Genomic DNA, 27,795 nt, shown 5'->3' with positions numbered 1-27,795 from the left:
CCAGGTTTGCAAAAGCAGGACTCCCGGCCGGCAGGGTGGAGTCTTGGAGAAAAGGATGAGGTCATTCCTGGCTCTGGGCCTTGGAGGCGGGTGAGGGGAGTGGTCTGGAGAACAGGCTAAACTTAGAAGCCTGTGGGTGGCTTCTGTCGTCTCCCACTGGCTTTCCTCCCCTGGAAGGGGGGTGGATGGATGGGGGTGGGTTTGGCCTTGGGCAGGGTGTGACAGTTCCACCTTCCCCTCTGGGGTCATCTTGGGAGTTTAGAAAGCTGGGGCCTGGCTGAGGAGACAAGAGACTTTGGCAAAGAATAACATTTTTTTTTTCAGTGTTACTCCCTCCCCCTTCCCCCAATTGTTAGCAGCCTGTCGTGAGCAGCAGGGGATGGGGTCAGGTGGGCGGTCCTCAGAGCTCATTTCTCCACTCCGGCTCCACTTGCAGGGACAGGCCCCCTTCACCCTCCCGCTCCTGGGGGAGGTAGTCGTGATTTTTGGGTCCTAGAAAGAGAGGGGGTGAGCTTTGTTTTAGTCACTTACCTCATCCCTCAGCACTGCCCCTCTTCTGGCCCACCCTGGCCCAGCCATACCTGAGGTAGAGGGGCTGAGTTTGCTCAGACCTTGGAGTAAGTTCTGCCCCTGCTGCAGGTCCAGTTTGGCAGGGAAGGGGCACCCAGTATACCCCCCGTTTTCTTTACAGAACTCCAGGAATCTGTGGGGTACAGAAGCATTCACACACAGCTGCACAGGGCTGGCCGAGTGCCTGCAGAGGCTGGAGGCCCAGCCTGGGTCCTGCACACTGGCCTATGCCTGGGGGCAAGTTGCTTAACCTTGGCAAATGGAGATGTTAAGATAAAACAGATGGGAAGATTACCTGAGCCCCAAGGGTGCTTCATAAAACTACAGCTCTCCTAGGCTAGGGGGTGGTGTTACTGACTCAGTGGACATGAGTTTGAGCAGACTCTGGGAAATAGTGAAGGACAGGGAAGCCTGGTGTGCTGCAGTCCAGGGGGTCTCAAAGAATCGGACACAACTTAGTGACTGAACAAGGCTTGTAGCCATCAAGAGGGACGGAGGGTGGGATGCTCACACTTTCCAGTCGGGGTCGTGGCCCAGCAGGAGCGGGTTGCCCACCACGATGAGCAAAGCCTTGGCCCGAGTCACTGCCACATTGAACCTCTGGAGAGAAGAGGTGGTGGGGGTCACAGCAGGGAAGGGTCCCCTGGGAGGAGTACCCACCAGCCCACCAGCCCTCCAACCTTGGGGTTCTTGAGGAAACCCAGGTTAAAGTCCAGATCCAGCTGCACAAAGCTCTGGCTGCTCCGAACGGTGGAGATGAGGATGACGCTGCGTTCCTGGCCTTGAAACTCTTCCACAGAGCCCACCTAGAGGGGAGGGAGGCAGGGCGGGAGGGGGGGGGCACTCAGCAGGGGACCCAGGAACCAGCCCCGCCTGCCAGAGCCTGAGGACAGTTGTCACAGTGGAGGGAGCCAGGAAAGAGGACAGGACTATGCTGTGCTAGCTGAAACCTGAAAAGTGAATCCAGTTAAAGTGGTGGGAACTGGAAAGGCTTCTAAGCAAAGAAAACAGGATTCCAAAGAACACTAACTCAGCAGAGTTTTTCAGACTTTCACTCAGCACTTGTTTAAGTAACTCTAGGCCCTAACCCAGACCGCCTGAATCAGAATTTCCACCGGAGAGGCCTCTAATTCCTAAAGTACCCATTTTCAACCCTGGCTGCGCAGATCGCAGATCACCTGAGGAGCCATAAAGAACAGCTGCCCTGGCTCTGCCCCCAGATAGCTGTGTTAATTGGTTGGGTGGAACCCTGGCCCTGGCAGCACTAAAAGCTCTCCAGGTGATTCTTATCTGAGAAAGAGTAGAGCTAGCTGTCAACTGACTCAGGGGGGGAGAGGTGAGTGGAGACATCATCACATGACAGGTCGGGCTGGCTAGGGAGACTGGACTTTATCCTTAGGGTAGAGACTTTAAATCAGCCTGATCCTAAGAATCCTTCGGGGTAACTGCTAAACACACAGGCTTCCTGGCCCCAGCCCAGACCTACAACTTGGGATCTCCAGCAGTGAGAAGCCAGGGGAAAGCCCAAGTCTGCCTCAGGCAGCGAGGGTGGGGCAGGGACTGGGGCTGTCCCAGGAGCAGTAGGGCAGGGACCCAAGGAGGTGTCTGGAAGTGGGGGAGCAAGGGAAACAGAAGTCAGGGGGGGAGTGTGAAACAGTGGTGAGGGTCACCTTCAAGTCCTTGATGTCGTCTAGTCCCCGAAGCTGCTTGTCAAGTTTGGTGATGCAATAACGGATTTTTTCCACCTGGAAGATGGGGACAGGTGCCTTTCTCTCCTGCCATTACCCCAGCACAAGAGGGAGCCAGGCAGGAGGCCAGGGAGCTGGGGGGCAAAGAGGAGGTACAACTGACCTCTGAGCTCTTCTGAGATATGGGGCCAGCAGAGAGGCCTGAGCTGGAGCCTCTGCCTAGCGGTCTGGCTAGGTATGGGAATGTTCCCTTGATGGGAACTGAGGGCCTGACCTGCTTCCGGTATGGGGAGATGACGCCCACATTTCGGGGGCTCAGACGGGCTTTGCCCTTCTTGGAGGAGGGGGCCAGGAGCTGCTTCAGGTAGGAAGTCACTGTGGCAGCCTCTTCTGGGTTGAAGAAGGACGGGCTGTTGCCCTCACGCTCATCCTTGCCCATTACACCGTGAAAGATGATTGGAAAATCCTGGACACAGGGTTAGGGGAAACCTTCAGTTGGACCTCCCTGACTCCCTTCCCTTCCACCCCCACACCCTTCCAGGGAATGGGGGATCCCAGGTAACTAAGGGCAGGGCTTGTGGCTTCCACTCAGAGACTCCTGCTACCCAGACCCTCGGTAAGAGGGAGGCTGGGGTACAGGTGTGGGGAGCCTGAGCCCCAGCCCCGCTCAGCCTCACCTGTCGAGGCAGACCCTCCCAGCGGCAGAAGCGCTCTCGGTCAACGACATCCGCACAGGCCTGCAGCTCCCCATCGTAATACAGCCGGTTAGGAACGTCCAGGATGGTGGGGTGAGACCTAGGAGGAGGAGGAGGAGGAGGAGGAAGGAAGAGCAAGACCAGACAGGGGCAGGCGCCCCTCCACCCACTCACACACTATCCTGTCCTGCCCACTGCATAGCAGACTCATTCAGTTACAGCTTTTGCAGCTGGGCACTAAGAGACCTGGGTTCGATCCCTGGGTCGGGAAGATACCCTGGAGCATGAAATGGCAACCCTCTCCAGTATTCTTGCCTGGGAAATCCCACAGAGAGAGGAGCCTGGTGGGCTGCAGCTCATGGGGTCGCAAAGAGTCGGACATGACTGAGCAACTAACACATACACAGTTAACCACAGAAAGCAGAACCAAATGTGGCTCCAGAAAGCATCCAATCCACAGATTTCAAATTTAAAAGAAAACACCAAGAAATTAGGGACCCACTCTCAAGTCTCAATCTTGCCAAGGAAGGATAATACAAAAACACGTATCACTGACTATCACCATTACTGGATGAGATAATGTGTTTAAATCCAAAAATATGGAGAAGGAAATGGCAACCCACTCCAGTATTCTTGCTTGGAAAAGTCCATGGACAGAGGAGCCTGGCGGGCTGCAGTCCATGGGGTTACATGACTGAGCATGCGTGCATGAAGGTGGAGGGAGATGGGTTGGTAGCATTAAACTGGTAGAACTAAAAAAAAAAAAAAATCCAAAAATACAAGCAGTACTAACACAACAGCTAACATTTATTTGCATTCTTAGTGGACTCATCTAAGGAACTAGTTCCCACCTAGGAACTCAACTGAGTATTTCAGATGCAAGAATTCTCTGACTAAAGGAAGTATACAGCTCTTTAACTTGAATAATCATTAACTGTCTATAATATTCTCATTTCTCCTTGGATTGCCTAGAAACTTCACCTGGGACCTGCCTCAGACATATTCCAGTGTCTGGGAACCACTGACCATCCCCTGATATACAAATAGGCAAACTGCTCTAGAGTGAGGGCACTTGCTAAGTCACACTATCTACAAACAGCAGCGATGGGACTGCAGAGACCTTCCAGTTTACAGTCTTTTTGCTCTGTATAGTCTCTGAGCAACAGGACTGTGGGATGGAGGCTACAGCTGGGCTGGCGGAGGGTGCGGGGTACCTGTAGTTGCGCAGTAGCTTGGTTATGAACTGGGGGTTATAGCCATCCGGGCCCTTCTTGTATAGGCCATTGAAGGTGAGCAGCCGCTCCAGCAGTGAGTACCCCAGCCCGTGCTTCTGGGCCAGTGGGCAGCGCAGCACAGGCCCCAGCTGCCGAGGGTCCCCTGCCAGCACCAGCTGCCCTCCTGGGTTGTCTGTTTCTTTGACTTCCATCAACCCTGGAAAGTGGGGAGTGATGGGGAGAAAGGCATATGGTGGGGCCTCTCTGACGCCATATGGGGCATACTTGGAGCCCCCTCAAACCCCTCACCTGCTATGGCCACCAGGCTCTCTGGCTCCATGGCATGGCCAGCCTCGTCGATGAAGATGTGTGTGAAGTGATCGATGGGAAACTGGGCCGAGACCAACCTGGGAGGTGTCAGGCCAGGCAGGGGTCACACCCAGACTGTCAAACCTGAATGCTCACCTAGGCCAGCCCTCCCCCAACTCCCCAGCCTGCTACCTCTTTACTAACACAATATTAAGAGATGCACACACACACACTTCCCACCTGCTGGCAGTGATGAGCGTGGTAATCAAGACGCGATATTCCTGCAGCTTCTTCTTGGAAGGAAATACAAAATCGCCGTTCTTTGCATCCCAGTTACAACAGGGCTGAGGGTTGGGCAGGGAAAGGAGTCAGCTTGGCTTCACCGCCAATTTCACCCTCACTCTGGCTCCGGGGCCCCCAGGCAACTTTATTTATTTTCTCTCACTTTACACACAACTGAAACTAAAGCCCAGAGAGGGCACCTGACCCACCCAAGGTCACACAGTGAGTATCTCAGAATGAGGGTCTCCTAGTTTCCTGACCCAGAGCAGCACCCACTGTCCCTTGGCCGCTTGCCTTCCCTAGGTACCTTGATGTCCTCAGGGACCAGGTGGATATCCCTGCTGGGGGCCAGGAGGCGGTAGATGGAGCTGGGTAGGTGGACCCGGAGGCGCTGACAGAGGAGGTCAGCCCCTGAGTTGGACGGAGCGCAGGCCAGGATGTGGGCTTTGGGCAAGTGCTTCACCACCTGGGGTGGGGATAAGCACAGTGTGGGAAGCGGCTTCTGGTCTCCGGGTGGGGGCTGGTGCACAGAAGTGTGGCTGTGACTCAGGCTGGCGCAGTGTGGCATCTCTCTCCCATTGCTAGGGGAGGGAGTGACTAAAAAGGCAAGTTCTGATCCCCAGCCCACTGCAGTCCAAGCAGGACTTTACGCTAGAAAACTGCTGCAGTAAATATAAAAGGCTACCATGACCGATGCTGAAGCTCCAACACTTTGGCCACCTGAGGCGAAGGGCTGATTCATTGGAAAAGACCCTGATGCTGGGAAAGACAGAAGGCAGGAGAAGGGGACGACAGAGGATGAGATGGTTGGATGGCATCACTGACCAATGGACACAAGTTTGAGCAAGCTCCGGGAGACGGTGAAGGACAGGGAAGCTTGGCGTGCTGCAGTCCAGGGGGTCACAGAGTCCTACACGACTGAGCGACTGAACACAGCAATCATGACTGAGACACGAACTGCAGTGTGGAGTCGTGCAATACCCAACGTGCACACAGTGCTCAGAGCCACACTGGCCCTCGGTGCCAGCTCAGGGGAGTGCGTTTGGGGAGCTGGAAGGAAGCAGAACCTGGGGCCAGCTGCTTGGTTCCAGGGGGACTCAGAGTGTAAGCCACAGGCTCAGGCCCCACCTGCTTGATGGCTTCCACTAGGGTGACAGTCTTGCCCGTCCCCGGAGGCCCAAAGATGATGTAGGGGGCAGGGCGGGTGGTGCCCATAACGATGTGCTTCATGGCCTGCAGCTGCTCCGGGTTTGACTCCAGACTCCGGTCATACAGCCTGGCAGAGTGCCACAAACACGATGTTGTTGAGCCCCAGAAGCCTCCCTGGCCACATCCCCTGCACCCATACTTCAGGCGGCCCTGGATCCCCGCCCACAGTCTCACTTGAGCTTCACATCCGAGGGCAGCAGCGGGACTCCACGAGAGGCCACAGGGAAGAGCATGGGCCCAAGTGGCCAGCGCCCTGTCAGCTCCAGGGCACGGTGCTGCACCCGCAGGGGCTGGCGGTTGAAAGTGAAGTTCACCTTGAAAGTCATCCCATCCACAAAGCGGCTCAGGAGGCTTTGGCAAGGGAGAGAGAGGGGGAAGCATTCCAGTAAGGAGGGATGGGCAATAAAAGGCCAGGACTCTCTCCATCTACCCCAACCCCACTTCCTTTCCCAGACCTCCAAGCAATTCTCTAGGAAAGGAAGCTGCTGAGGCACCTCAGGGTCGCCCCCTGCTCTGTCCCTGGGGTCCCACTCACTGTGGTGAGAAACACCCTCCTCCCTTGGCCTTTGGGCCATCTGTAGACGTTCCTACAGCTCAGGGTTCCCTCAACACTTACCTGGTGGAAAAACTCAGCTTGACCCGGTCCAATTCCACCTTGTGCACAAAGCCCTTGTAGGTGACAGCGTCCTCGTGATATGTCTCAGAGGACAAAAGGGCAAATAGGTGGTCACCCCGCAGCACTGAGGGGCGGCTCTCAGCTACCCCAGGAACCTAGGAAGCAAAAGCACCAGCAAGCTTCTAGCCCAAGATGACCAGTGGAGGGCCCACTGAGACCCCCTCCTGAAACACAAGATCTGACAAGCCACATCTACCCTGGGGTTCAGGGAGCTTTGCTTCTTTCCTCTTCCACCAGGCAGGGCAAGAGTCAGGGGAGATGGGGAAGGGACAAGTTTGCCCAAGCTGCTCAGAGATGCTGAGTCCAGGAGTCCTGGCAACCCTCCAGGGCACGATTTCAAGAGCCAGGGGTCAGCTTCCCAGTAAGTCCAGCTGCCCTCTTGGCCAGTTCAGTTTCTACTCTGCCTGTAAAATCTTGTTCAAAATTCAGTTTCTGCAGGAAACATTCCCTGATCGTCCTCACTTGCTGTCTTTTCTCACTTGGTGCCTTTCTCAGAACATGGGTGCAGGAATCCATTCTCATGTGCAATTCTGGACTTATGGATACACATTCAACATCTGAGAGCTGGAGAGGTCTCTAAGAATTATCTTCCAGACTTCCCTGGTGGTCTAGTGGTGAAGAATCCACCTTCCAATGCAGGGGACTTGGGTTCGATCCCCAGTGGGGGGAACGAGGATCTCACATGTTGCAGGGCAACTAAGCCTGCACGCTGCAACAAGAAAAGCCTGCACACTGCAATGAAGATCCAGTGCAGCCAAAAAAACCCCAAACAGATAAACAAAAAAGAACACGAATCATCTAGTTCAGCTCCATGCTTTTCAGGTGAGTGAACTAAGGCCCAGAGATAGCGAAAGACTTGCCCAAGGTTACAGAGCCAAGTGATAGCCAAGTCTGGGCTAAAACCCCCGTCTTCCCTATTACCCTGCTCTGACGCCTCTTTCGGGGGCCTAGATGCCTATTCTGCTACTTGCTGAGCCCTCTGGGACAGGAACAGCGTCATTATCCTTTTGTTCTGCCCACAGTCTGTGGGTTGGCTAACTTCAGTCCATCCTCCCTACTACCAACCCAAGCCCTGACCTCCAAGGTGAGCAGACGGGGGTTCCGGTCTATGGGGTCCCAGGTCATGGGCACTGACTCCAGGTCATAGTGCCGGATGTCGTGCTCCATCTGCAGCTCCTCCAGGTGCAGCAGCAGCCGGAGCTTCACCTCATAGTTCCTCCACTTCAGGGCTGTCTGAAGCTGGGCCCTGGCAGTGATGGGTGGGGAGATGGGAGGGGAGGGATAGGAACAGGATGGGTCAGGCAAACCCCATGTCCCGGAGCACCTCTCCCCCTGCAGCCCTGAGACTATGAAAACGTCAGGAATCAGGGAAGACTAGAAGAGCAGAGAAGCAGATGGGGGTCAGAGGCCTCTAAGAAGAGAGTCCCTGCCCGCCAACCTCAGACCTGCATTGTGGATCCTGGAGCCGGAAACACCCTCTCTCAAAGATCCTCCCATGACTCATACCCTCACCCCATTCAAATGTCATTCTCTGCTCAAATGTCACCTCCTCGAAGAGGCCAGGACTGGCTGTCCTCTGCAGAACAGCACAGCCCACCCCTTACCCTGCTTTAACGTTGGTTAGTTCTTCATAGTCCTCATCACTACATAAGATGAGAAATGCTCACTTTCCCCAGCTACAATGTCAGGGCCTTCATGTGAGTGATTCACCTTGAATGCAGCCTGACACATGGTGTGTTGGCCAGTCAGGGGATGAATGAACTGAGCATGGGAGGCTGAGGACAGAGGCATGGGGTAGAAATAGGAAGTGAACAAAGAAGAAACATATAAAGCAGTGTGAAGGGTGCAGACGGATGGTACTTACTTGATCTCAGCAATCTCCTTCGGGGCAGTGAAAATACTTGTTCCCCGAAGAAGGATGGGGAGCAGCTGTCTGAGGCGGAGGGGTGGGTAGTATGTTCCCAGTGGCAAACTGAACTCCAGGTCATAGTTCTTAGCACTGCAGGAGGGGGGACAAGAAAAGCTATTACAAACACAGAGACCCTTCACCTTCAGAGACTCTGAGAAGGCCCTTCCCTGGGCTAGGCACAAAGCCCTGCTTCGATACTACTGCTGAAAGGGGTCAGTAGCCTTTGCCCTAGAAGAGAGGACTCACTGTCTCACGAGGCTGCTCATGCCAAGGCTGGACCATTTTCATTTTTAGAAAGCATGATACTTGAAAGCATTAAAAGAAAACAAAACAAAACAAAAATATATATATATATACTATATGGAATTCCCTGGCAGTCCAGTGGTTAGGACCCCATACTTCCATGGCAGAGGGGGTCTGTCTTTGATTCCTGGTTGGGGAACTAGGATCTCACAAGCTGTGAGGTTATCTATATATATATATACATATATAAACAATATATGTTCATTAGAGAAAAAAAAATCAGAAACTAGGTAATTAATAAATAAATGGGTAAATAAACAACATGCTTACCATCCAGGGATAACCATTGTTAACTTTTTGATATGTAACCTTCCAGACATTTTTCTTTGTCAATATGTATTATACAAATATATTTTAAATTAATTAGCCAATTAACTAATTAACTTCTTGGCTGCCCTGCATGGTTTGTGGGATCTTAGTTGCCTATGAGGGATAGAATTTGTGCCCCCTGCAGTGAAAGCTTGAAGTTCTAACCACTGGACCCGCAAGGAATTCCCCTATACATATATTTGTAGCAGAAAGAGCACAGTGGTCTCACAGTTTGCTTTTATAGCTCAGTATTTTGTGAACACCTGGACATATTAAAAAGAGATGTCTACACCTATGATTCCATTCACATGACATGTCCAGAAGAGGGAAATCGAAAGAAGTACATGAGTGGTTGGTGAGGGCTAGGAGGCGAGGGGGCCGGGGCACAAAACGGGTGATAACTAAAGGGTATGGGCTCCTTTTGGGGGTGATGAAATGTTCCAAAATGGATTGTGATGATGGTAGGGCCTAACTGTGAATATGCTAAGGAAATCACAGATTGTACACTTTAAAGGAATGAACTGTATAGTATGAAGTTGTTTCCATAAAGCTGTTATGACGGAGAGGGGGAGAGGAAGAGAGAGAAACACGACCACCCCAGCTGTCTGATAATGCATCATACAGTCAAAAATACTTGAAACTTCCACACTGTCCTCATATCCGCTTTTCTTCTTAGAAAAGGTCTCTGAGGTCTGGAGGAGTTAAGAACTCACCATCAGGAAAGGGGCCCATATGGTGATGTGGGGAGGGACCCCCGAGCCTGAACTGGGCTGGACGGAGGACTTACCGGTCGGGTCTCTCTCCTTCCTCTATCCGGCTGGTCACCACAGGGTTGCGAGCGACCTGGGTCCGCTTGAAGGGAGTCGTGGGTTTCAGCTGTGCTGCCAGGGGACTGTGGGCCACGGCGGCTAAGAAGCGGGCGATGTAGAAAGTGCCAGCTCCTTCTGAGCCTGGCTCTCCAGGGCCCAGCAGCTCCCAGAGCACTGTGGCTGGGAAGTAGCCCACAAAGCTGGTCTTGCAGTGAACATGGAGCTCATAGCATTCACCTAGGAGAAGACAGCTAAGTGAGTCGGGTTGGGGAGGGAGCTGCCCAGGAGCATCCCAACCCTGACATCCCCCAGATAGCCCCTACCCAAGGCAAGCCCCACCAGCCTGCAACAGCACATTCCTGAAGCAACAGACCCTCCTAGGGCAGGCCTCCGGCCACCAGAGGCTCTTTGAGAGCCCACTCACCTGGGCCCAGGAGGCAGGGCAGCTCCCGGTCTCCATTGCAGAAGGAAAACTGGGGGGTCCGGCAGAATGGGAAGAGGTGGGTGAGGGTGACAGGCTGGGTTCCTCCATTCCGAAGCCTGAGGGTCAGCACCTCCTTGCGGTTCAGATCCAGGCGGATAAGGAGCTGTCCATCTCGGGCTTCGTGGGGCCCCTGGACTTCCACATTCACCCCATGTTTCCCATGCATATACTCAGCCCTGGGGAGAGCGGGAGTCAAGGGCGGGCAGGGCTGGGGCAGGAGCAGACAGGACTGGGGGTTGCCCTCGGGAAAGTCACAGAATGGGGAGGATGGCCAAGTGCCAGCCATGCTCAGGAAACCCACCCCTCAACTCAGGCCAATTAGCTCCTTCCCTGCCCTCCCCTCAGTCCTTGCAGGAGGGAGCCCCCACCCTACCCCCGCCAAGCCCAGGCAAGCCCCAGTCACACGGTTTCCCACACGCCCAGGCCCCTCTTGCACACCCTGTCACACACAAGCACACCTGTCATGAAAGATAGTGGCTAGCAGTGACCTGTGGTGTTTGCTCATTTCCAACCCTGGCTTCATTCTCCTCTTTTCTGGGAACCACACGTCGGCCCAGCGGTCGAGCCCGAAGAACCTGACTCGGGTCTTGGTGACGTAGGCCAGATTGGCAATCTTCATTCCATACAGCATGGAGGAGAAGCCAGGGGCAGGGGTCCCAAAGCTGCCGGGAGCAGAGGAGACTGGGGAGTGAGGGCCAGGGGGCGGCAAGCTGGGGAGGGCGTCTGAGAGCTACTCTGTGCGGGACAGGATGGGGCTGGGGACAGAGACTCAGGCCGGGACGGCAGGACTTCTTAATGTTTTCAGGGAAGGCAAGGGGACCCTCTCCAAGACTAAATACGATTGTTTTAAATAAGCAGCAGGTGGTGGAGGTTGTACTTCTGAGGAGAAAAGTCCAATGGTGGGCTGTTGAGATGGAGGATTAAGGGAAGAGAGAGTAAGAAATGAACAGCTAGGGCAGGGTGGGGGCAATTTGGGACAGAAAAGATATAAACACTGAAGCAGAAAGAGTTAAGGCAGAGGGGGAAGCCGAAGAAGCTGATTGGTAGGGTGATGGTGGGGAGTGGATCCCAGGTCCAGCCCGCTGGTGAGGAGTGAGAGGGGGCAGAGAGTGCAGGTGTCCAGGGTGTGTGGGCAAGGTGGCTGATCAGACAGCAGTGTCCCCCCGAAGTCAGAGGGTGCAGGTAGAACCCAAGCAGGAAGGGAAAGGATCCTTCTCCAGAGATCAAATAGCTTGTTTGGGCCTAGAGAAGGTGAAGACAGGGAAAACTGGTCAGAAGGACAATAACCCCAAGGTTCAGTGCCTGGATTTCAGTTTAGTCAACTCGACAAACACTTACAGAGACCTGTTATGTGCCAGACACTGTGCTAGAGGCTGGGGGTTCAAAGAGGCCTTGAGGAGCACAGAGGGAACACATTAATTCTAGCCCCTGCCTGGAGCTCAGAGGGGAGGAGCTCAGACTTGGCGGCTTCCCCAGGAAACAGCGTCAGAACTGAGTCCTGAAGGATGAATGGGTGTCATTCAGGCGCAGGATGGAGCACAGAGTGTGAGCCGAAGTGTGGGGGCGTGAGTGGGGGAAGCTGGGGGGACCACCCTCTCTGACACTAGCTGGGTCACCTTGGGTCACTGTACCTCGCAGAGCCTCACTTTGCTCCTCTATAAAATGGGGGTAACAGCAGACCTATCTCCTGGGGTGGTTGTGTGGATCACAGGAGAAACCGACACTGTGGTGTCCACTTAGCCCAGTGCTTGGCACATAAGATCTCAGTAAGGTGCACTATGATTAGTATCACATCCAGTCTGGTTGTACTAGAGTGAAGAGTGCAAGGAGGGATTGGCAGGAGGCAGCAGAGGTGGGCAGGGACCAGGTCTCGCATAGTTTTGCATGCCAAGCCATGAAGCCTGCACCTGACCCTGAAGGCCAGCAGCTCTCCTCCTTTACTGGCACTTAAGGGCCAGAGGACAACCCCACATGTGACACGTCACAGACACATTCACGCTCTGGACAGCTGACCACCCTCCCTCCATGCTTTGAGGGGAATGAAAGCAAATCCTAGTTCCTAGGAACCATGGCCATCTCTGTTGAACTATGAAGGCTCACCAGCACAAAATAAGATCATTCATGGTTATGGACATTTCCCTGGTGCCCTCTGCCTATAACTCTGCCCCTCTTCCTCCCCCCATGCAAGTGAGTGATACCATTCAGAAAACTTTGAATTGGCTCTCATTTGTCTTAAAAAAGATACTAAATCATGTGAAAACACAATAGAAAATGCTCAAGAAATGTTAGCTACTATTATTAGTATCCTATTAGTAGTAATAGTAGTACTAGTAGCAGCAGTAGTAGTTAAGAGTAGTAACTTACTTCCAGCCTGCACCAGAGGCTACACTGTGGTTACACAACCACCCCATGTTGGTGGGTTTTAAGCAGGGGAGTGGCAAGATCATATTTGCATTTCAGATCACCCAGGCATCAGGAATGGAGGATGGATTTGCTGGAGGCAAGACTGTAGGCAGGGAGACCAGTTAGAAGAAGGCCATTGCAACCGTCCAATTCAAAGTTGACAAGGGTCCGAACAAGGCAGTGGTCAGGATGGAAGAGGAGACAGATCTGATATTTAGAATAAAAAATTAGCAGATTTTGGTTTCGGACAGGAGAGCAAATGTAGGCTGGGAAGAGGGAGGAGTCAAGGACAATACCAAAAGCAGTGGCTTGGCTTCAGGGACTATTCCTGAGATAGGAGGGAGACACAGGAGGAGGAGGCTGGAGGGACATATGGATCTGGACATGGTCAATCTGATATCCCCATGGTCCACAGGCAGCTAGCCCCATGAATCAAAAGCTGAGGACTCAGGACAAAGCAAAGCAGACCCTAATAATAAGGAGACGTCAATAGCATTTACAAATATGGAAGTGTTCAGGATCTTCCCAGGGAGTGAGTCTGAGAACCACTGAGGTTAGCACAACCCAGGGAGGAATAGAAAACAGAGCAGGAAGTTCCTGGAGAGGGAAGAGAATCAGGAGGAAGGCTCACAATCAGGTATCAGGCTCAACTGCTGCTGAGGGGCTGAGGCAAAGGGATTGAAATCAACCCTGGTAACTTGGTCAGTGAGTCACTAAGTTCCATGAATCGGCACACACTCAAAGGCCAATAGATGCCAGACTCCACAGGTATCTTTGATACCTGCAGCCATCTCAGGTCCTACTTTTGAGTCATTAGTATAGGAAGGATTACCCATATCCTTCTTACGTGAATATTCTATAATCTACTACTCTAACCAGGGGCTTCCCTGGTGGCTCAGTGGTAAAGAAACCAGCTGCAATGCAGGAAACACGGGTTTGATCCCTGGGTTGGAAAGATCCCCTGAATGAAATGGCAACCCACTCCAGTATTCTTGCCTGGAAAATCCTGTGGACAGAGGAGTCTGGTGGGTCACAGTCCATGGGGTCACAGAAGAGTCAGATGCAACTAAGGGAATAAACAACAAGTCTAAACAAACAAAAGCTCCTGTGCCCTGAAACACCCTGGAGCTCTCAGCTTAGTGGTAGAGAGAAAACAGGACCCTGAGGGGACTGAGCAAAGCCAGGAGTACAAATCCCGTCTAAAAGGAGGAAATGCTACTCATCTCCAGAAAGAGGTCACCAGGCCCAAGATGGCCAGATCTGGCTTTTAAGAGAAACCCAAAGTACAATTTTAAGGTGAAATCTTCCATCTTTGGAAGCTTCTGCATTGACGTGAGCAGGAGGAACTCTGCAAGCTTTTCAGCGTCTATGATAGGTGCTATGCCTGTGTGCTAAGTCACTTTACATGTGTCTGACTCTTTGCAACCTCACGGACTGTAGCCTGCCAGGCTCTTCTCTCCAAGGGATCCTCCAGGCAAGAATACTGGAGTAGGTTGCCATGCTCTCCTCTAGGAGAAAGGTACTACCACCTAAGTATCAACAGCTTTCAAATTATTCTTCATGTCTATTACCACTATCCAAGTTCACTTGGTTTAAGGTGACATCCATAAAAATTAAAACAAACAAACAAAAAAAACCAACTTTAAAAAAAAATCACAAACTTAGTACATACTTGTTGGAAAAAAGCACCAATTCTTGCATTATACATCTAGTCATGTGCATTTCAAGGGGAAAAAAGATGAACAATTCAATAGAAAAACAGAATATTCAACTTAAAGAGCAAACTCTGATCAGGGGTAAGAAAAGATACTCCAAAAATAGAGAAATGCAAATTAAAGTAAAAATGAAGTATCATTTTGTTTCCATGAGACTGACAAAAAAGAAGACAGTCACAACAGGTATTACTATGTGGGAAAGAAAACTCTCATACATTGCTGGTAGAAGAGGGAAATATTACAACCATTTGGAAAACAATCCAGCAACATCTCCTAACATTTGATAGGGAGGTATCCTTTAACTCATGGGAATGTATCCATGGAAAAGAAACATACCAACATATAGGAACATATGTGCAAGCAGGCCTTCACATTGGCCAAGAATTAAAAACAAATGTCCATCCAAAGGGAGATAGCTGAATAAGCTGTAAACACTTGTACCACAGAATATCAGACAGCTATTTAAAAGAATGCATCACATCCATTTGAAAGACTAAAATGTAAAAGGTTGTCAACACCAAATGTTGACAAGGATACAAAAACACCAGAATGCTCGTGCATTGTTGGATGGACTATAAAATGGTACAATCACTTTAGAAAAAGGTCTGATGGTTTCTTGTAAAGCCAAACATAACATAATACTCTGACTTTTTAATAAAAATATTATTATATTGTTCATGAAATAAAAATTCATAAAAAATGTAACATGACTATAACATCTAGAGTAGACCTACCACTGGTAATTATTCAATAAGGACTTGCCGGGAGAATGGGTGAAGAAGTATCAAGCAATTCCAGACCGTTATTTTATAGACGAAACAGGTTAACAATGCAAACACTGAACCTCTGGCTGCCAGCAATGCTGTGTGATGGCCCGGAATATCAAATGTCAGGTTATATGTATTGTCCAAATTTGGACAGTCCAACCGCAGGCAAGGTCACACCAGAAGACCAGTCTAAAGAAGACTTTGCTGCCAACTACCAAAACAGAGGTTAAGCAATCTGCCCAAGATCACAGTTTCCAGGACATGTATATATATCAGGGTTTCAAGGTCACTGTTTTCAGTTTGGGGCTATTTTGAATAAAACTGCTATATATATATATATATATATATACACACACACACACACACACACACACACACACACACATATGTTTCCATGTTGGCTTAGCGGTAAAGAATCTGCCTACAATGTATGAGCTATGGGGTTTAATCCCTGGGTCAGCACGGCAACCCACTCCAGTATTCGTGCCTGGAGAATCCCATGGACAGAGGAGCCTGGCAGGCTATACAGTCCATAGGGTCACCAAGAGTCAGACATGATGGAAGTGACTTAGCATGCATGGGTGCATATATATATATATATATATATTCCACACCCCGTCCCTCCCCCACCTTGGCCAAGCTAGCTGCATGTGGGTCCTGGACCAAGGATCTAATCCAAGCCCTTTGCATTGCAAGCGTGGAGTCTTAACCACTGGACTGCCAGAGAAGTCCCTGTGATTTATATTCATATAAGATATACTGTTGTTGTTGTTTAGTTGCTAAGTCCAACTCTTTGCAACCTCATGGACTGTAGCCCGCCAGACTCCTCTGTCCATGGGGATTCTTCAGGCAAGAATACTGGAATGGGTTGCCATTTCCTTCTCCAGGGGAACTTCCTGACCCATGGATTGAATTCAAGGCTCCTGCTTGGCAGGCTGATTCCTTATCACTGAGCCGCCAGGAAAGCCCATAAGAAATATTGGTGGTAAAAGAATACCAAAAGAGTTGGCAGTAAAATATTGGCGGTAAAAAGAAACCACTGATACACAGAATAACATGTGTGAATCTCAAACACGTTATGCCGAACAAAAGATGCCTTACATAAAAGAGTACATACTATCTGATTCCATTAAATAAAGTTCTAGAATGGATAGTATCTCAAAAAAAAAAATAAAAGATCAGAGCAGTGGATTCTGGGTGGGTAAAGGTAAGAACTAAATAGGACAGGAGATGAAGGAACTTTTTGGGGTGATGTTATGTTTTATATCTTGATAGAGTGTTGCACACAGGTATATGGATTCATTAAAACTCACAGAATGCGACACTTGAAATCTTGTCTATTTCACTGTAGGTAAATTTTACTTAAAAAAAAAAAAAAGGAGGTAAACATGTTAATTCCCTGGCGGTCCAGTGGTTAGGATTTTGCCTTCTTACTGCCTACAGAGTGGGTTCAGTCCCTGTTCTGGGCACTAAGATCCCACAAGCTGTGAGGAGTGGTCAAAAAAAAAACCCCACTGTAAACAAATTTTGAACTCTTAGATCAATTGTTGTAATAACAACAATCATGCTGAAGTGTTCAGGGGTGAACTGTACTGGTATCTGTAACTTATTATGAAATGCATCAAAAAAATTTAAGATAGCTAGATGGGGACATCCCTGTTGGTTCAGTGGTTAAGACTCTACAGTTTCACTGCAGGGGGCACTAGTTCACCCCTGGTCAGGGAACTAAGATCCTCACATGCCCACATGGTGCAAGATAAATATAGCAAGACAGATGGATGGGCAGGCAAGTGTCAAATACTAATTAAGAAATCTAGATGAGTGGCCATTGCAATGCCCTGCTCTGCAGGGCCGCGGAGCTGTGCTCAGAAGCTGACCTCGGACCCTACCGACCCTGAGTCTTGGCTGCTCTCACTCTGCCACCCGCCTTCAGAGCCAGACTTGTTGCAGCATCCGTGCTTGCTGCCTCTGCAAATGCATTACAAGGGCCAGAAGCTAGCCCAACAGATGTTCCAGGGAATTTTCTTTTTTTCCTGCAATAGTCGGATTTATCTACGGGTACCTGGCTGAACAGTTAGGGTGTACTGTCTACAGTTATGGCCAGATTTGCTGACACTTCCTCCGTGGCCTATTTATCGCCAGCACCCCCTCAAGTGGATACCTGGTTCAAGACTCAATCATAGAAGAAACCAGGGGAAAGAAAAGAGGCGTGCTAAAAGTGCCTCTGATTGGGATCTTCATGACTCAGTTTTTACTACTGCACTTGCTTTTGTTTTGAGAAACATGCTCATCAGCCCAAACTCAAGAATGGACTCAGAGACATGAGGTATAGCAGAAAGCGAAGCTTTATGGTCTTGCAAAATCAGGTGTCTGATGGGCAGGCACACCCACAGTCCTTACACAAAGCAAGTTATCCTAGCATGCAAGCCCCTCTCCCAGTTTCAAACTGGCGTACTATGCGGTGAACAATCTTCCCGGAAGTCACCTAGGTTTGTTCTCTCCCCCTTTATGGGCTGGCCCCTCCCTGACATCTTGTTTCCTCCTTTCCTGTGCACCTCTTTCCGTTTCGTTTATGTTTTGAATTCACCAATTGGGTGAGCCCACGTGAAACCCTTATGTTTTGAATTCACCAATAGAATGAACCCTGGGTGAAAAATCCTAGGCATCCCACCTTCCCTTTGTTTGTCAACTTTCCAGTTTTGTATGGCTAATAGTTCTTTATGGCTGTTACACCAGCAAGCTGTCACTCAAAGCTAGCTATTTTTGAAAATGCATCACTTTACGTTTTTTAGTTCTTACCTTTTCCTATACAAAACACGAGCTTAAAAAACACCTAGCTCAGCTGTGTATAGATTTTGTTCTCCCTCTATTTCATTTCTCTGTTGGGTTTTAATTTATAAATAGTTTGGACCTTGTCTTCACAAACTTCCTCTGAAATGGAGAACTGAAAACACAAGTATGCAAAGTTTCTTTCAGGTCTACAAAATAATGAAGGATAAAAGCTTCATAAATGATAGTACAATTTAACTATCAAAGTTTTATAATTCATTATAAGTAGCCAGGCTGTTTAAATGTTTTCAATTAAAATTCAGTGCAATTCAAAAAAAAAAAAGAAATCCAGGTGAGGTGAAACCAAGCATGACCCTGTGGGGGCCCTCCAGGGCACAAAAGCCTATCTGTGTCCCTTGCTGCTTCTTTGTAGAAATAGACTTCATTCCGCCTCCTTGACCTTCCCAGAGTTCCAAGGGGCAGATGCAAACAGCTGCTAATCAGGGAACAGAGGGAAATACAGAAACAAGGTGGGGAAGGGGGATGTGGGGGGTTTGCAGTCCAGAAACAATAGTGCAGCCTTGGGGCAGGGTCCTATTTCCTCCTCAAGAAATACACATAACAATAGCTTTGCATGCTAGGAACTAAGGCCACCACCCAGGTGGATGACAGTAATTTCAGGCAGAGCACAATATTCCCGGAGACCCACCCTGTTACCTCACCACCAACCAATCAGAAGAAAGTCACACACCCTGCAGCCCTCATTCCAAATTTTGCCTGTAACAACTTCTAGAAAACCCTCAGGGAGCTGCCTTAATCACCTGTTTTCTTTGCTTGGCCCCGTAATAACACTTTCTCTGCTCCTGACTCTGACAGTTTGGTCTATTTGGTGTCACATATGCGTGGGGCACTTCTCACTTTCATGCATTGGAGAAGGAAATGGCAACCCACTCCAGTGTTCTTGCCTGGAGAATCCCAGGGACGGGGGAATCTGGTGGGCTTCCGTCTATGGGGTTGCATGGAGTTGGACACGACTGACGCGAGTTAGCAGTAGCAGCATGCGTGGGGCACACCAATTTGTGTTCAGTAACAAGGGTATATGGTTGTTAAATGTCACATTATTTCAACTTTTCATTATGTTTGAAATTTGTCATAATAAGATGTTGAGGAAAAAACCCAATAATGCAATTAGAAGAATACACCAGACAATTAGGAGTCATTTCCATGATGTATTGATGAGTAAGAAAATCAGGAGATGGAAAATGTATAAAACATGATCCTTTTAAAATAAAACAATAACAAAAATACCCTAATTGATCTGAGATACCTTAGTGTGGAACAAAATGTGGCAATGCAGATGGGATGCTGATATGGGGGGTACCTGGCGTGCTCAGTGTCAAAGTTGTGTCTGACTCTGCGACCCTGAAGGATTGCAGCATGCCAGGCTCCCCTGTCCTTCACTATCTCCTGGAGTTTGTTCAGATTCATGTCCATTGGGTTGATGATGCTATCTAATCATCTCATCCTTTGCCACCCCTTCTCCTTTTGCCTTCATTACCTGACAAAACATTAAGGGTTCCCACTCTTTCACTCTCAACTACCTGCTTAACTGTTTGACAGTAAAGAATCTGCTTGCAAAGCAGGAGACCTGGGTTTGGTCCCTGGGTTGGGAAGACCTTCTGTAGAAGGGAATGGCTACCCACTCCAGTATTCTTGCCTGGAGAATTCATGGACAGAGGAGCCTGGCGAGCTACTGTCCATGGGGTGGCAAAGAGTCAGACATGATTCAGAAACTAACACTTTCACTTTAACTGTTGGATGTATACTTCTCCAGGCTCTTTTCCTTGCATTAAAAAAAAATATATATATATATATATATATTTTTGTGTGTGTGTGTGTGTGTGTGCTACACATACTATTCTGAAACAGGCTTCTTTCACCACCATGGACACCATGACATTTTACCAAGCCACCTAGCTCTTTTGAATGGTGGCAAAGGATAGCACAGTATGAATGCACTGTGATAGGTTTAACTATTTGTTCAGCAATAGATAGCTAGGCTGCCAACAATTTTTGGCTGTTTCAAATGTTACAATAACCATCCCTCTGGGTCAAAGAGAATGAAGCTTTACTTTGATGTGTGTGTGCCCCTGCATTTAAACTGTGGTCAACCACTGGACCACCAGCAAAGTCCTCGAGATTTGTATTCACATAAGAAACAGTGTTCATGTTGTTAGTCGCTTAGTTGTGTCCGACTCTTTGGGACCCCATGGACTGTAGCCTGTCAGGCTCCTCTATCTATGGGATTTTCCAAGTCAGAATACTACAGTGGATTGCCATTTCCTCCTCCAGAGGATCTTCCGAGCCCAGGTATCAGACCCAGGTCTCCTGTGGCTCCTGCGTTGGCAAGCAGATTCTTTCCCACTGAGACAGCTGGGAAGCCTCCTTTACTTTGATAAGTTCTGCCAAATTGTCCTCTAAACAAGTTGTACAAACTTACATTCTCACTGAAAAAAATTTGAGAAAATCCCTTTCCTAGACCCTAACATCAGAAACCTTCAATCCTTTAAATTTTTGACAATCTGATAAGCAAATGAATGGTTCAGTTCAGTTCAGCTGCTCAGCTGTGTCTGACTCTTTGCGACCCCACGAACTGTAGCACGCCAGGCCTCCCTGTCCACCACCAACTCCCGGAGCTTGCTCAAATGAATGGTACTTTGTTTACATTTTTCCCTGATCACGACCATAATCAAGTATCTTTCCTTCTGTTTATTAGTCATTCATATTTCCTCTGTGAACTGCTTGATGATCTCATCATTTTCCCAAGCCCTATGAACTGTTCCTCCTGCTTCTGACTCCACACCTCTCTAATGGTCCATCCCTTAGGAGTCAGCAGGAAATGAAAGTGAAAGTGTTAGTCACTCAGTCATGCCAACTCCTTTGCAACTCCATGGACTGTAGCCATGGGATTTCCTAGGCAAGAATACTGCAATGGGTTGCCATTCCCTTCTCCAGGGTATCTTCGTGACCCAGGGATCAAGCCTGGGTCTCCTGCACTGCAAGCAGATTCTTTACCATCTGAGCCACCAGGGAAGCTCTAGAGTCCACAGGAGTTATCAGCAAACACAAATCATATCATTTCCCCCAACCTATGACCCCACAGACTACAGGACTAAGTCTAACCCTTTAATATGGCTCTCCTGATCGCTCCAACATTAAAAACGACACATCAACAAAAACAGAAAACATTTATTAAGCACTTACTATGTGCTCTTCTAAGAAGCTACTTGCATTATCGCGTTTACTCCTCACAACAACCCTTTGAGGCAGCAACTATTATCATTCCATTTTAGGGAAGAAACTGAAGAACAGGTCCCTACCCCACACCCATTCCAAATGGCAGCTCAGCCATCCCAACTATTGTACCACCGCACTCCCCCTCCAGACTTTTCTGCCACAGTTGGATATCCTGGGTGTGTAACGCCCTGACCCTGGTCCCCGTTGTTTGTTAGGTGGAAGATAACTAATTTTTTAGACCTGGTTCAGGAAAGCCTACTAGCCTGAGGAATGGTATTTCAAAATACAATATCAGATTGTTACTGGCAGAACAGCCATTCCTCAGTTCTTGTCCTCTTGAGGCAAAGAATTCAACTGAGAGACACAAAGCAGTTTCAAGCAGCAGGAGTTTTTAGGTGAAGCAAAAGTATACTCTTGAGAAGAGAGGAGAGTCGGCTGTCTGGGAACCAGAAGCAGCCCCGCAGTGAGGGCAGGGTAGAAGGGTGGAAAGTCCTTCCTGGTGTCCTGAGTTATCTGACTGACAAATTGATCGACAGCTTTAGGTTATTTAACTTTTCTCCTGTGCAGGTACTTACCCATGAGCACCCAAGCAAAATCTACAGGGGGGAGGGGAAGGTACAAAAAAATTGCAATGCTGATTTATTATAAAGATAGCATAATGAACCTTGAATTACTGAGTTAACTCTTAGGCCTGGGTGCACCTGAGCCAACTGGTGATGGTGGTTTGAAAAGCCCTAATGTGTTCCTGACATCTTGCTTGGTCCTGAAACTGGCTGGAAACTTAGAGGTCCCTAATGAAAAAAGGGAGGATGTCTGCGTGTGTTCTGGTCACCAGTGTCCAGGTATGGGGGGAGGGGGAAAGATGGCCCTGTCCAGAATGGGGCAGGACCTGCTCTTGTCTGACGAGCTACCTAAGAAGTGATCTTAACGGGACTTCTAGTTCTATGTTTTACAAACTGGATTGCAACTCTCAATGGGTAAAGACCAGACCAAGGCTTTTGTACAATTGAAGTAAACTAGAATAAAAAATATCAGAAGGTAGGGAATGAGGCTAAGCTTTGTTTTAAGGATACATACTGTTCTGTGAAAGCTGTGTATACCAGACCCCATATTAAAAAGCAGAGACATTACTGTGCCAACGAAGGTCCATCTAGTCAAAGCTATGGTTTTGCCAGTAGTCATATACGGATGTGACAGTTGGACTATAAAAGTTGAGTGCTGAAGAATTGATGCTTTTGAACGGTGGTGTTGCAGAAGACTCTAGAGAGTCCCTTGGACAGCAAGGAGGTCCACCCAGTCAATCTTAAAGGAAATCAGTCCTGAATATTCATTGGAAGGACTGATGTTGAACTCCAATACTTTGGCCACCAGATGCGAAGAGCTGACTCATTGGGAAAGACCCTGATGCTGGGAAAGATTGAAAGCAGGAGGGAAAGGGGACGACAGAGGATGAGGTGGTTGGATGGCATCACCGACTCAATGGACATGAGTTTGAACAAACTCCGGGAGATAGTGAAAGACAGGGAAGCCTGGCGTGCTGCAGTCCATGGGGTTGCAAAGAGTCGGACATGACCGAACAACTGAACTAAGTGACTGACAGTAAAATGTGAACTTTTACTGTGGACAGAGGTCCAGAGTGAGCTTTCTAAAAACACCGATTCTCTCAGTGTCCTACTTTGCAACTTTTTGTGCTTTCCTGTTTCTGTTAAGATTAAAAACAAAATCCCCACATCACCTCCCCATGGCCTACAATGGCCCACCCAATCCAGCCCCTGCCTCCCTCTGACCTCATGTCACCTGTTCACAGGAGTTCACCCCCAGCCTTGGAGGCACTACTTCCTCCAACGGCCTGAACTGCCCTCCCCTTGTCTTACATCTGCTGACTCCATTTATCATTCAAGATTGTGCTCAAACATCACTTTCTCCAGAAACTTCTGGTTCCTAGACTCGTCAGGTCTCCAAGTCATAGTCTTGAACATCCTGGGCTTTTTCTCACAAGCAGTTATCGGAACAGTTGTTAAATAAGTGTTTTGTTTTTTTTTAAGTATTTGTCTTTAATTGCCTCCTTCCTTAGTTAGGTTCCTTCTGTGTATCTACAGCAACTCACAGTTTTGCTTTGCTCATAGGAGGCATTCAGCCAGTATTTGTTAAATAAAAGAATGAGCCTCTTGCCCAAGGCAGGAATCATCTCCTCTCAGAAACTTTTTCATGAGGCCAATGCTTATTCCATAATGGACTCCTAACCAGCAATGTTAATGATAGCTGCCACTTCCAAAGCCCATGCACTCTGTTACCAGGGGAAATGCCTTACCTATGATATTTTATTTTGGCCTCACACAACTGAGAGAAAGGCAGTATTTTACACACTTAACAGTTAGGGAAATTTAGATACATGGTTAAATCAAATGCAACTAGTAAGTGGCAGAGTCAGAATTTGAACTCCAGCTATGGAAACACAATCCAGGCTCCTGAAGCTCAGAATGACATGTTTATCTATACATCTGCCACTCCCTACTAGCCTACACTCTTTAGAGGCAGGAACCAGGGCACAGGCAAATGGTAGAGCCCCCATTAAATATATTTGCCAAATGAATAACAAGAGGTGGGAAAAGTTAGTAAGAGTTGAGAGCAGGGTACTTCATAAAATTATAAAATAACCGATTAATAGCTTGAAGGGACCTATTCTTCTCAGTGGAGGAAGTGCCCAGAACTCCTGATACAGGGTGACTTGCTATAGCTCCCTACAACCTCTTCCCTTGTAGATCAACTCTACTTACTAACTCTTTTAGATTCTGGGAAGCATTTATTGAGCATCTAATACATACAAGGCTCTACACTGGAGACTGAGGGAAGGCTCCTACATGATGAAAGGCCTGTCCCTGTGTTCAGAGGCTCTACAGTGGAGAGTCTCTCTGGTGGAGAGACGCTAGCTCTAACACAAGGTAGGGTGTCATCCAGCTATAACCAGGCTTCGAAGAAGGAGCAATGAGAGCCCAGAGAAGAAGCAATAAACTTCCACTGGGTGGATGAGGGTTGAGGTCATAGCATAAGAAAGTTCCCTCTAATCAGAACAGGAATCTCTTCCACCTGGTGGTTTTTTTTTTTTTTTTTTTTGGCTATGTCACTTAATTCACTCAGTCTGTGGCATCTCACTTAAGCAACCAGGGACCAAAACAGAGCAAGTGTGGTGAAAGCCTGGAATCCTAACTACTAGGTCACCAAGGAATTCCCCGAGGGGCCATGTTGAGTGAACCCAGCTCTGCCTTCTGGAATGACACCAAAGCATAATCCTTTCCCCTCAGGACAGTCTTTAAAATATTCACCAATAACTACCTTGTCCTCTCCAATTTTTCTCTTTGCAAGGCCAACATTTCTCCATTTCTTTGACTGGGTTTCACAAAAAGAATGAATCAACATAGAAGCCTTTCCTCCTCCTCCAAGTACTAAAATGCTATCTAGCCTTCAATTGCAAAGGACAAGGTCAATGCCACCCTCTCCATCGAATTCCCTAATAACTACAGGGGAGTTGTATCTTACTTGCCTAAAAACAAGTACATACTAAAAAAATTATTTTGAAATCCCTTAGATTCACTCATAATGTATGGTATATGTGGTTTCCTATATGCCTGTTTGTGGCTATCTGACAAAGCCTGTTTTCCCCCAGTTTTGGAACATACTGTCTAACTTTGATGTAGAAATGACAAAGACTCTCCTTGAAGAAACTCAGTCAGGCCCCTCTGAACCCTCTTCTGCCTTAGGCTTCAACATTGCCCCACCCCCGAACCCTTAATGCTGTCTTTGAGTGATTCTTCATTTAAGAACCCCTCACTCTGCTGTTGGCTATAAATCCCTGCTGTCTTTGCTATATGGAGAGATTGAGCAAGAGCTCCTCCCATGGCAGTACCTAGGGTAATAGTCTCGAACAGTCTTCCTCACCATCTAAACAAGCATTAGGAATGATAGTCTCTTTAACAGAGCCAAAAGAAGTAGTCGACTTTTGTTCAGTCGCGTTGTACCTATTTTTTTCTGGACACAGGTGAATTCATGGATGTGCAGTGTTGATGGTGTGACTCAATGGTAATTGTTCTCTATTTTTCCTCCAGCATTTTTCTTATTATCTGTATTACAGTCCTCATGCTATTTTACTATTTATTACAGCACACTGTATGTTTATCACAGCCTCTCCTGCTCCCCTGGCATTATTATATTCCCCACAGTGTCCAGCACAGTGTGGGGACATAAAACAGGTCAGCGTCTTTGCTCCTTCAGGTGCTACTCAAACCCATTAAATGTCCCTCTTAAAACGTGACACTCACTACTGAAAACAATATTCCAGAAATGATCCGGTAAACCTGGAAAGTCACTTACCTCCTGCCCCCCATCCCAAACCACACTTCTATAAACACAGTCTAACACTTCTTCGGCTCTTTAAGCAGCCATACCCGCCTTTTGGTTTACTGAAACCCAAGGTCTTTTTCAAGACTTCTGTTAGTAAGCCTCAATTCCCACCACCCAGTATTTATTTAAGTCTTTACGTTTATCCCTGTTAAACTGTTTCTTGGTCTTCGGCCCAAGACCCCAAGACTGCAGCCTGTTGATAGAGGTTTTTGAAGCACAATTCCGTGGTTTGACAGGGAGAAGTCTCTTTGCTTTTCACTTGAATGGGAAAAGGAAAGGAGGACCAAACAGCCTTAAGCCACAGGATGAGAAGGGGCCTCGAGGAGACCGGCCCCCGCGCGGGTCTCCATGGAGAAGCCACAGGTGCTAATGGAGGTTTGGTACGTACGCAGTTGGTGCCCTTTCCTTCTTCCCCGAGCTCCCTGAGACTCTCCTTCCTACACTGGGTCTCTTCAGCTCTCTGGAATAGTGAACCCCCGAGGAAGCAGCCTCTCAATGAAGGGGCGGAGGTCCTCGCAAAGCTCGCGCCAGGGTGGGCAGCCCCCAGCAGGAAGCTCGTTCCCCGCTCTTCTGCAAAGCCTGGGCTCCCTCCCGAGCTCCCTTCCCCCACGCCGAGCGCTTCCCACCCTCAGCCCCCAACCCCCGCGAGAGGCGCGTGGGCGCAGCACCCGGCTCCCCCAGACATGTCCAGCGCCGCCGCCGGGGGAGCAGGCTGTGGGGGAGGTTCTCCGCCGGACTCGGCGCAGGGGCCCGGCAGGGGCAGAGCGGGTGGGATGCTGGCGGCGCCGGCGGCGCTGGCGGCGCGGGCGGGGCGTGGGCACCGCGCAGGAGGGGGCGCTGCACGGCCCCGGGACCCGCCGGAGCCACTGGGGGAGCTGCCGTTCTCCCGCGCCCCGGGGCGGGAAGGGTGGCCCCACCGCGGGGGTAGCGGCGGTAAGCTGGGCCCGCGTTTCGGGGCCGGGGAGTGGGCCGGCCCGTACCTGGTCTTGAAGTCCTGGTTATAAATGGTCCTCAGCCGCTCGCGATCTGTCTCCCTGTCCTGTCCCCGATCGACCAGGAAATTCTCGAATCTCTGGCCCGTCTCCCGGAGCTGCCGGCAGCTGAACTTACTGGGCATCGCGGCGGCGACTGCGGCCCAGGCAGGAGGGTTCGTAGAAATGAAACTGAAAGTCGCCGCCGCAGCTGGAAGTTGGCGGTTTTAGGGTGAGGGTGCTGTAGGGTAGAAAGCCCCAACTCCGACCCCAGATCCGGCTGGATCCCTTCTCCCCCGACCAGGTTTCCCTCCTGGGTTCTTTTCCTACCTGAGCCTTCCCTTCGGTCTCTCCGTCCTATCCCCTCCCCCTCTTCCTATTAACTCTTTGCTAAGGAGTCTGACCCCTCCCTCAGGGCCCTCCCCTTACCCCAAGCTCCCTCCCCTGGCTTTCAGCCAGAATCTGAACGTGGCTATCGCCTGGGGCCCCCTGAACAGTCCGGGAGGACTTCCTAGCCTCAGTTTGGACAACTCCCACGCCCACTTCGCAGGGCTTCGCGACTTATTGAAAAGCAGGGGAGCAAAGGGCAGGGACTGGGACCTGGGTCGGCTGCAGCTGGACTGGGGCAGCTCATCCAACACCTCCCCCAGACAGCCTGGGACACAGGCAAGTACGGAAGCGAGAGGCACGCCCCCCTCCCCCATTTTCCCTTCTCCGGCTTGCCGACGGTGGGAGGAAGGCGTAAGAGCCAAGAAGTTTGGGGGAAGACCGAGTGTCTCTGATAAAGGTGTGTACGGGTGGGAGGGAGGAACAAGGGGCTTTGCCGGGACGAACAGTTCATTACTTTTTCTGTCACAAAGGCTTCGTTATGTGGAAAGGCTCGCGATCCCTAGTCTTAAGCCACATAGTTGGGCACTTAATGCACCCCAGGCTGGATTACTCTTGTTACTAGTGTTTAGCTAAGGGTTGCCCCACTCATCAAAATATTAGCTTCTGGAGAGCAAGAGACTGTTAGGTT

The 27,795-nt window shown here is 49.4% G+C and overlaps 1 protein-coding gene across 3 annotated transcripts; it reads right to left on the bottom strand.

Annotated features, from left to right (window-relative positions):
* Positions 1-294: 294 nt before the first annotated feature.
* On the bottom strand, positions 295-27,434 carry MOV10 (Mov10 RNA helicase). 3 transcript variants are annotated; one of them, XM_060412661.1, is made up of 21 exons: positions 27,378-27,434; positions 26,787-26,988; positions 10,916-11,119; positions 10,398-10,633; positions 9,952-10,210; positions 8,508-8,642; positions 7,721-7,889; positions 6,584-6,738; positions 6,142-6,318; positions 5,887-6,034; positions 5,066-5,224; positions 4,717-4,820; positions 4,477-4,574; positions 4,168-4,384; positions 2,936-3,053; positions 2,533-2,724; positions 2,241-2,315; positions 1,251-1,376; positions 1,082-1,170; positions 582-703; positions 295-492 (listed from the first exon to the last, which is right to left on the bottom strand). In XM_060412661.1, exons 1-21 carry the CDS (start codon positions 27,409-27,411, stop codon positions 401-403), a joined length of 3,111 nt encoding a protein of 1,036 aa, XP_060268644.1. In that variant the 5' UTR covers positions 27,412-27,434; the 3' UTR covers positions 295-400. The 3 variants fall into 3 exon arrangements, with proteins under 3 accessions (XP_060268644.1, XP_004002381.1, XP_012034083.1); XM_004002332.6 differs by lacking the exon at positions 27,378-27,434 and adding an exon at positions 27,108-27,142; XM_012178693.3 differs by lacking the exon at positions 27,378-27,434 and adding an exon at positions 12,822-12,963 and having other exon boundaries at positions 26,787-26,968.
* Between the last annotated feature and the right edge of the window lie 361 nt (positions 27,435-27,795).

This window comes from Ovis aries, chromosome 1 (genome assembly GCF_016772045.2).
Source record: "Ovis aries strain OAR_USU_Benz2616 breed Rambouillet chromosome 1, ARS-UI_Ramb_v3.0, whole genome shotgun sequence".
NCBI classification, from domain to species: Eukaryota; Metazoa; Chordata; class Mammalia; order Artiodactyla; family Bovidae; genus Ovis; species Ovis aries.
Note: the sequence above shows the minus strand (reverse complement) of the source record. Positions and strands in the feature narration are given on the sequence as shown.